The sequence below is a fragment of the Pogona vitticeps genome, chromosome 1 (genome assembly GCF_051106095.1).
Source record: "Pogona vitticeps strain Pit_001003342236 chromosome 1, PviZW2.1, whole genome shotgun sequence".
Taxonomy (NCBI): Eukaryota; Metazoa; Chordata; class Lepidosauria; order Squamata; family Agamidae; genus Pogona; species Pogona vitticeps.
Genome location: NC_135783.1, coordinates 219,839,160 through 219,849,471, shown reverse-complemented (window position 1 = coordinate 219,849,471; position 10,312 = coordinate 219,839,160). Strand labels below are relative to the sequence as shown.

Genomic DNA, 10,312 nt, shown 5'->3' with positions numbered 1-10,312 from the left:
TTTATTAACTTAAGCTTTGTGTTCCTTTATGCAAAATGAAGAATAAAGAGTGGGGAGGGTCCTTTCCTTTTAATTTAGCTTGGATTCTTTGCATGATACTTGGGATCGAGAGGAAGCAAGAAATGCTTTTAAAGGCAACCTTAGGATCATAAAACTTCTAGCACTTATCTTAATATTGTGTTTCCCCAAAAATAAGACAGGGTCTTATATTAATTTTTGCTCCAAAAACATATTAGGGCTTATTTTCAGGGGATATTTTATTTTTTTATGTACAACCATCTACATTTATTCAAATACAGTCATGTCATCTTCTTCTGGTTGCTGCACAATGGTGGAGGGCAGGGTTTCACTTAACTAGGGCTTATTTTTGGGGTAGGGCTTATATTATGAGCATCCTGAAAAACCATACTAGAGCTTATTTTCAGGTTAGGCTTTATTTTCAGGGAAATAGGGCACACACCTTTCTATTGGGGGTGGGTGGTGGGGAGAGAAAGAACTACCATACCAGATTAGTGAACTTTACAGTCTTAATGACAAGCACAGATGAAATGCATATCTGTCACAAGTACATTAAATTGTAAAATAACCGATGAGAAAACAGCATTCTGAACGAGCAGCAATAAAATATGATTAAAAATAAATGTAGCTCCCTTAGAAAGGCTACATGAGAAGTGTGAACTTGATTAAACAAATCCAAAGACAGATTCCACATCGACTTCCAATCCCTAAATTTTATGTTCAGACATTTAGAGTCAAAGATGAAAATCCCTTTAGGTACCAGATGCTGCAGATCATCTGGGAGAGCTTCTGGAGTTTTAATGTGCTGGAAGTCAAATCCTTTGCAAAGGCGATTTGCCCTGTCGGTGTGGTGTACTTATTGCTTCACCTGCAAACAGTTGCTCTCAGAAAAATCTGACCTACTGATCGACCCAGCATCTCTGAAATAAACAGACTCTAATCTGTGGATGAAGTGAACTCTAATCAGGCCACATGCAGATTAAACAAACTGTGAGGAATAAAAACTAGATTAAAATGTTTGTGTCCAATACCGGAAGATTATCAGGACATTTTACCTCTTTAAATCCTAATTTATGGTGGGAGTCAAGCTAAAGTTTATATATTTGCAGTGATTACGTGGCATGGTAGATTTTCCTCAGTTTAGAGAAGATTTTGTGATCAGGTATTTGTGTCAACAGCTTGAAAAGCAGCAGTTTTCTTCTAGGCATATTCTATTCTATTCTCTCTCTCTCTCTCTCCCTCCCCCCGAACCTACTACATATGTGCACGTTTTTAAAAATCTGGACAGGTATATTTTAAAAAGTAAAATGCAACACAGCATACTATGGCCCTGAATTTTAACACCTAGTCAGTCACATTAAGATAATTAAGATAATTGAAGTAACGCTGCATATTAAGCATCCTTAGTGGACTGAAATGCCTTGAAACAGAGTTCTTAGCATTTTACACACGATTCCAATGCCACTGCTATACTTCTCATCCCCATCCATACGGTTTCCCTTTTTGAGACTAGGAAGGATTGCTGTTCGTCTTCAGGCTGGGCCAATATTCTCCTTTTGTTGTTGTGATTTTTGTTCTATGCACAGTGAAAATCTAAGAGCGACATATCAGATGGGTGTGGTGATCAATAAAATAAAAGCTGTTATATCGCCTGGGATCAAAATAACACTGGCAGCAAATTCAAGTACTATCCTGCAGGAAATTACTTACCACCTGTGCGGCCAAACAATGTGCAAAGGTTTCTCCTGATTGTCCAACCTTCCCGAGATGTTGCTAAGGTTAACACCCATAGGTTTGCTATCCTCCTCTTCAGAAGGGCTAGTGCCTTTGGAAGATGTAGGCTTGTCCAGTTCTGCTAGTGTTGTTAATGGGCAAAGTAGACCCTCTGGCACCTGGGAGTCAAGTCCAGACTGTACTTTATCATAACCAGATTCATGGGGCAAGATGCTGATGCTTGTCAACTCTGAAGTTTCACCATTCTTTTCTTGGGAAGGCAGATCCATCACCAGACAACTATCTTCACCTCCTTTTGAACCAGGTGCCTCCTTGTGTTCTTGCATAAATCTGTCATTAAAAAAAAGCACACTGCAAATGTCAATAGTTCTTAATGTCAGTTTATAAAGTTCAGGTACTTATTATATTATGAAGGGAAAAAAATAACAGTTCTAAAAAAATCCAAAATCTGTCAAAGATCCAACACTGACTGATTTTTTGCAAGGGTCTGTGAACATTGAAACAGTGGAGGTACAATGAGTCCAGATGAGATCAACTGGAGTGTGTGTGGTTGATGGGGCTCTCTACCCTGCCACCTATGCAGCCTTGGCAGAGTTGTACGGTCTCAGAGAACCACCAGGACGAGGATTTGGTAAGCAACCTCTGGGTGCTTCACATCTAGAAAACGTTATGAGTGTCGCCATAAGTGGGAACTAACTCAAAGGCACATAATTACTACTTTTTTTTTTTACTTCTGTAACAGTTTGTAGCACAGTGCCTGGCAAGTGTAAAATGCAACAATGAAACAATAAGATACATTTCAATAAACCCAAGTGCCACTAACATAGCAAAGCAGAACGCAGCAGATACCTTCAATTTTAAAAGGCCACTGAAAATCCATCAGTTTAACCTACTGATGGAAAGTGAGCACATAAGAGGCAGTAGGAACCTGACCTGGAATAGGGTACATAGCACTGGAGCTGCAAGTCTTGGCTCTTAGTAGATGCCAATATGGACAGCAGCAGTTGATAGGATGGAGAATTGGATCAAAAGCAACAGAATGAAACTCAACAGGGGTAAATGGAAAGTAATGCACCTCAGAAAAAGAAACCAATCGCACAGTTACAAGATGGAGGATACCTGGCTCAGCAAAGCTACAAGTGAGAAGGATCTTGGTATTGTCATCAATCACAAGCTAAATACAGTATGAGCCAACAATGTGATGTGGCTACAAAAAAGGCAAATGCTATTTTAGGCTGCATTAATAGAAGTACAGTTTCCAGATCCTGCGAGGTGCTAGTCCCCCTCTATTCAGCACTGGTTAGGCCTCACCTTGAGTATTGTGTCCAGTTCTAGACACCACACTTCAAGAAGGATGCTAAGAAATTGGAACAAGCTCAGAGGAGGGTGACAAGGATGATCAGGGGGCTGGAAACCAAACCTTATGAGGAAAGGCTGAAAGAAATGAGCATGTTTAGCCTGAGAAAAGAAGTCTGAGGGGTGATACGATAGCACTTTTCAAATATTTGAAAGGCTGTCATACAGAGTAGGGGCAAGACCTGTTTTCAGTCATCCCAAAGTGCAGGACACACAACAATGGGCTCAAGTTAAAGGAAGCCAGATTTTGGTTGAATATCAGGAAAAACTGTCTGGGGGGCGGGCGGGGTATAAATCGAATAAATAAATAAAATAAAATAAAATAAAATAAATAAAACTTCCTAACTGTTAGAGCAGTCTGACAATGGAACCAGTTACCTCGAGAGTTGGTAAGTGCTCCAACAATGGAGGCATTCAAGAAAAAACTTAGATAATCACCTGGCAGATATGCTTTGATTGTATTCCTGCATTGAGCAGGGGGTTGGACTTGATGGCCTGGTATGCCCCTTCCAACTTCACTTTTCTATGATTCTAATAAACATACATTATTACTGTATGTGTGTTCTGTGCTGTCTTATAAAACCAACTTCTAGTGACCCTAATAGGGGTTCCAAGATAACTGAGATATTTTAGGAATGGTTTTACCAGTTCCATTACCCAGTGAGTTTTCATGACTGAGTGGCAAGTCAAACCCTGTTTTCCAGAGTCCTAGTCTGTCACTCTATCAACTACACCACATTGGAAATCGGCCCTATTATTAGCCTCTATCATATGCAGTTGATGTTAGTCATGACAAAGACCATGTATAAACATATTACATTGTCTGATACCAAATTTAGGCCACCGGTTGCTTTAGCCCAACGTTACTTAATTCTATAATGACTGTAGCTGTCTAAATTTTCAAGCAAATAACCTTCTCCCCCCCCCCCATTACTGTTCGTCTATTTTCATACCTGGGAAATTTGTTTCTGAACTTATCCTAAGCACACCTCTCTAAATAGAAAAAAAGTGGTGCCTCGACTTACAACTGTCCTGACTTACAACCATTTCGAGTTACAACCAGAAAAAATGCAGGGAAAAAGGCGGGGAATTCAAATTGCTAACCTTTGGTGGCGAAAAGGCTGCTTCTTTGTACCTCTTTCGCCCCAACAGTTAGAGAGTGTGCATTCAGAAGAGGCTTTGGACTGCCTGGTAAGGTGCTGCTTTCTACTTTTTAAAAACTGGCTGTTCTGGGTGGGTTTTGCAGCGTGAGTTTGGGCTGGCGTGGTGGGGTTATGTTTCTATGCTTGATCGGTCTTGCAGGGTTTGTTTGTTTTTTGGGTACCCCCCATTTCTGATGGGTCTTGCATATTTCAATTGTATGTGGTCATATTTTGTTTGCATTTCTGATGGGTCTTGCAGTCTCTGCTTGCTTTTTGGGTTTTTCTTTTTGCATTTCCGATGGGTCTTGCAGTCTCTGTTTGCTTTATGATTTTTTTGTATTTCTGATGTGTCTTGCAAGGTTTGTTTGCTTTTTGTTTTTTGTTTCCTTCGGCTGGAAGAGATCAATCGTGTTTCTGATGGGTCTTGCAGGGTTTGTTTGCTTTTCTGTTTTATTTTCCCTTCGGCCGGAACGGATTAACTGTGTTTCCAATGGGTCTTGCAGTGTTTTGTTTTTGGTTTTTTTGGTGATTTTTTCCTTTGCCCAGAATGTTCCAATGCATTCCTATGGTAAATGGTACTTTGACTTACAACCATTTTGAGTTGTGACCATCTTCCAGAACCAATTTAGTTTGTAAGTCGAGGCACCACTGTGGGAACAAGAAAGCATAACTGTATCTTTTTGCTTACAAACATGAAAACAGACTGCTATCCAGACCAGTGTTCTCTTTCACGTCTCGCATTGGCTCTCCAAATGATCCCATAAAGGGCTAAATTCAGCATACTGTATATCCCTGAAATGAATGGAACGTACATCAACACAAACTAACATCCCATTTATTTAATGGAATTTCAAGTTCGATTGGCAACACTCATAACCTTAAAATGTAACACTGTAACTGGTATGTAATCCATTTAGAAGGAACAGCACTTACAAACCATATATGCAGTGGTACCCCGCATAGCGACGATAATCCATTCCAAAAAAATCGTCGCTATGTGGATTCGTTGCTATGCGGGGGGAAAAAAACCCATAAGAACGCATTAAAACACGTTTAATGCATTCTTATGGGCACAAAACTCACCGCTATGCGGAAATCCTCCATGCGGCCGCCATTTTCGCTGCCCGGTAAGTGAGGAATCCGGGCAGAAACACAGCGGGTGGCCATTTTCTTTACCCAGCGGCCATTTTGGAACTGCCAATCAGCTGTTAAACATTGCAATGCGAAAATTGGTAAGCAAAACGCTTACCGATCATCGCAATGCAATGTTTTACCATTAAAATGCGGTCGCAAAAACAACGTCGCTATGCGGATTCGTCGTTAAACAGTGCACTCGTTAAGCGAGGCAACACTGTATAATTACAAAAAAAAATAACTAGACTGTTATCAACTGTAGTTTGTGATGTTTTCTTACTACATTATAGGTCTCGGGCATGGATTATATAGTGGACCAAATACTGCTGCTTAGCATAGTAAATTGCACTAGAATAGGTCCACTGACTTAATGGATATTTGATATGTCAACTGCTCTGTAAGTTCTATTAATTAAAAGATACTTAGTCTAACTGTGACTTTACTACACTAAAGTAAGTCATAGCTAGACTAGGCCCATTTGAATCAGTGGAACTTACAAAGCAGTTGAGTGACTGAACCCCCATTAATTTGGTGGGCATACTCTAGTGCAATTCACTATGATAAGCAACAAGATTTGGGCCAGTGTCTCACTTCATATTATTTTCCAGTTTTCAACCTTATAAATCCATTGTGGGATTTTTCAGTTATTAGATAAGCTGTCACCAATATCTCCGTGAAAACAGCTACAAAATACCTTCTCATATGTGGAAACCTGTGCACAAGCAGGACTTGCTATCTATTTGCACTGCACAACTAATATTAATCACCCTGACAGTTTTTAAAGAAGATATTGTGGAATGCCATTTCACTGGATGGTTTCTGAAACAAGATTTATTTCGTGATACCTTGAGAAATAACCATTATCAATGTTAACCTGCCATTGTTTGGCACCATGTAATTCTGTATATCTCATTAGCAGTAGTATAGATAAGAAAATATGCATACAGAGAGCTATAAAAACATCAAAGTAATATCCAGGTAAAATATTTGAAATGTTTGCATTAGAAGGTATTTAACTGCAAATTAGTTTAGATGGTTAAGCTTTCACTATGCATCATTATGTCTAAATACACCACATCTTTTATCATCTCTGGAAGACAAAACAGCCTATCACAAATCATTCACACTATAACCTCCATTGTCAACACAACAGGAATGATGTAATAGACAATCTATTTCCTGACTGCAACTCAAATAGTAACAGGCTTTAATATATCACCAGAAATTAGAAACTAAAACTGGATTGAGCTTTTTTCAATGAAGTTAGTTCGTGAAATGTGCAGAGACATATGACAAGGAAACAAGTGTTTATACCAGGAAGAAACCCAAGACACTGTTATAGGAGCACTTTTCACACAATCATAATGTGTAGGCTAAATGCACATGGGTCAGAAGAAGTGGGATTGTGGCATTTAGCACTGACTTCATTCATCAGAAGGTTGGAACAGAGCCTGTTCTTGTAGAATTGGTAGGTTCTACTGCCGTCACTGGGAACTTTGAAAAGACTGCTTCTTGATCTTATACAGAAAAGCCAATATACTGTACATGACTAGATACTACTCTTAACTTTGAACTAAATGTATGAAAGTCAGAGGGGGAGGCTGTCACTGCAAACCCACTCTCCATCCTGGGTGCATTACTTTGTCATTTGAAAAGGGCTAAAGAAGGAACCGAGTGGTTTCATGCCTTCTATGAACTGTAATGCTAGAAAGTCAATCACACTATAGCTTGCAATCTGATTTCAACATAGCATCAAACTAGATCAAACCTACACAGAAACAAGTGTGAGTTTCACTCCTTTCTCTGCTTCCAGTGTAATACCTGGTGTTTTAGGAAAAATGAAGTCAGAGGCAGGACATTCATTAGCTAGCTCCCCTTCTAGATAACTCAGACTGGCAGGATAGATGCATTTTGTAGCCAAATAAGGAAACAGAACCTGTATGAACCAATGGCTTCTCACCACGGTTCTTTCAATGTACATTTCAATGTTCACATCTATGGCCATGTGTTGACTTCAGCAGTGAAATTCAGAGAAGGGTGTGCAATTAATGCCCCACTTAACAGCCAGAAAAGGTCCTCACTGCTACGATTAAGATAAACAGCAAAACAGTCCTGATGCGCTTGGACTTAAAATCTAATAACCTATAACACCAAAGGAAAGGTGGTTGAGAAGAGAAAAGGAGGGCAGAAACCGAGGTACAAACTCTTAATGTTAAGCTGTAGGCCCAGTCTACAAAAAGTTCAGTATACGTTCATTTGTTCAGGTAACAGAAAGCAACAGAAAATTAAATTAGTCTAATGTGCTCCATTTGACTTTCAAAGACAGATTGTGAGAATACATGTATTTCATCAATGCTTAATTCTGTGATAATATGGCACACATACACATGTTATGTATGTTGTAGCCTGTGGGTGACATCATGTACTCTAGTTCAGTGGTTCTTAACCTTTGTTACTCGGATGCTTTTGAACTGCAGCTCCCGGAAACCCCAGTCAGGACAGCTGGTGGTGAAGGCTTTTGGGAGCTGCAGTCCAAAACTCCTCAGTAACCCAAGGTTAAGAACCAGCGCTCTAGTTATTGGCTCTATATACATTAGTGTATTGTTCTGTACTTCTGGCATGACGTACAAGTCTAGATCGTGGTGGATTAATAGTACTGTACTAATACCATGTGTGTGGGGGGAAGCTACCTACTGTTACATACAGCACTGATGTTACCTGTCTGTCATGGGTTTGGAGGGAAAGTTCCAGCCTATGGGGAGTGGAAGGCGGGACATCAGGAGGAGGGGCTGTACTATATATATATGTGAAGCCTGTGTGGTGAAGTTGGGAGACGCTGGGATGTGACGAAGCAGCAGCTGGGAAGAAGAAGCTGGTGTGGGAGTCTGTGTGTCAGACAGGGTACTACTGTGTGTCAGTACCAACCTGATAGGTTCAGGTGTCTGAATGGTTAGCCAGAACTGATAGGTTCAGGGTCTGTGCTTCAAGTTAAGGGTTCTGTGTGAACCAAACTGTGTGTATGTATGAGTGAAACTAAGCCACGTTACTAAATCTTATTCACCTGATCATTTTATTTTCCCTGTGTGTGATTTAAATAAACCTTGTTCTTTTATTTGTTTAAAAATCCATCCCTGGTCTGTGTGACTTCTTATAGGGAATGGTTGGTGGCAGCTTAGTTAACGTGTGGCAGATCCCAGTAGGTCTGGGTTTGTCACACCTACTAGAGCTAGTTGACTCTGGATGTGTATGTTGGGAGACTGGGATAATTCCTCATGGATTCATAGATAGGAGAGATACTTTCCCACATTTCCCATTCTTGCCAACATCTTCTTACAAGTCTGAGTTCTGATAGCCCATGTGTGCTTCTTCTCAACCAACTTTCTACGTTCTGCAAAGGCTTTTAGCAAAGATGGTTCTGATGAAAAAGCTCATTTGTATGAGAACCCAGCAGAGCTTGGGGGATTACTTTTCAAAAGGAACTTGTTCCATTGCCCATTACTTTGTCTGGAGACCTGACCCTTATCATTAGATTACTGCTCCTCAGGAAAGTAATTTATTGCATCAGCTGTTATGACTGCTAATGTTAGCGCAGCACCATTGAAAAAGCCAAGGAGGTATTCCCTGTTCCCCCAAAGAAAATCTCTCATTCTCTAATAATGAAAACTACACATACTACATTAATAACATCAGCAAATTAGACAACAAAGAATGTGCTGCCATTTCGTAACACCTACAATCTGCTTCCCTGAGGCAAAGGAGAAATGTCCACATCTGTTTACCTGCAACTTTCAGCAGTGTGTCACATACCTTACACACCAAAGTAATGAGACCATAGCATTGGCTGTGTTTTGCTTTACTCTCTATAAAATGCAGTTGCTATTGCATTTTCAGAGTTCCTATGATTTTCAGATTCTCTAGGATGTTGGAAGTATAACCCCTGATTTCTTATAATAATGGATAGAGTTTAATTTTATTATATGGTATAATTAAATTAAAATCCATCCCTAGGGAATGAATTGGTTATATAGATCATGGATGTTCATTTATATATGTACCCAGTGCCCTCCTCCACATACTCTCTCTTTAGTCTTTCCCTGAATCAATTCACTTCCCTCTTTCTGCTCATCATCCTCTGCTCTTAATTGCCCAATGGCTTGTGCTTGCCCTCTCTCATCTTGCCCTCCTGTCTGATTCGTGCTTGTGGGACAAGACCTCGTCCACACACAAAAAGATCAGGCAAAGCAGAAGGCATGCTTGTGATCCGCCCTTACTCCCACTCCCAGTCACCAGAGCCTAACACCTCCACCAACTCCCAGCCAGTAAGGAGTAAAAGGCAGAGGCAGCTGTTGTCATTCCACAGAAAAATAGTGTATTACAGCGATGGCCACTGTGGGCAAAAATATATTTGCCTTTACATTACTGAAAATTGTAAGCTCCTGCAAAAATAATTTGTTAAATAATGACTTAACTTCAAAGTCTGGAACTCAGCCATATTTGCTGGGGGAGGGGTGCCACCGCTGAAAGAAATAATAATATTAATCTTAAAACTGCAGAATTGAAAGGGACCGGATAGACCACCAAGTCTGGCCCTTGTCAAGGAGGCAAAGGGGGGAATCAAACTCCTAACTTCTGGCTCTGCAGCCAAATACCTAAACCACTGAGCTATCCAGCATGCAGAAACAATATATTTACTTCTATAACTCATAACAAAATTTTAAATGATCATACATCCAATTAAAACATGTAAATTCACAATCACAACCAACACTAGAGCTCATATTGTCATCAAAAATGTGCAATTTGTATTGTTTTAAGTTTTGATTTAAGATTCTTGAAGTCTTTTATAACTCCATTTTGTTCCAAGATGATTCTGGCTCTTCTTTTTATATGGATGCAACAGGAAAGGAAGCAAAAGGGAATGACAGAAT

General features: G+C 39.9%; 1 protein-coding gene across 15 annotated transcripts in view; it reads right to left on the bottom strand.

Moving 5' to 3' along the window:
- The window catches only part of QTMAN (queuosine-tRNA mannosyltransferase), a 383,269-nt gene that overhangs the window by 163,078 nt on the left and 209,879 nt on the right, over nt 1-10,312 (bottom strand). For 12 of the 15 annotated variants that reach the window (XR_012082012.2, XR_012082011.2, XR_012082018.2 and 9 more), the window contains one exon: nt 1,729-2,082. The exons of the other annotated variants lie outside the window; for them this stretch is intronic. Coding sequence is in view for 9 of the 12 variants with exons in the window: in XM_078376897.1 (XP_078233023.1) it covers nt 1,729-2,082 (354 nt within the window). In the remaining 3 variants the exon portion in view is untranslated. The remainder of the gene's footprint in view (nt 1-1,728; nt 2,083-10,312) is intronic. 15 annotated transcript variants of the gene reach the window in all.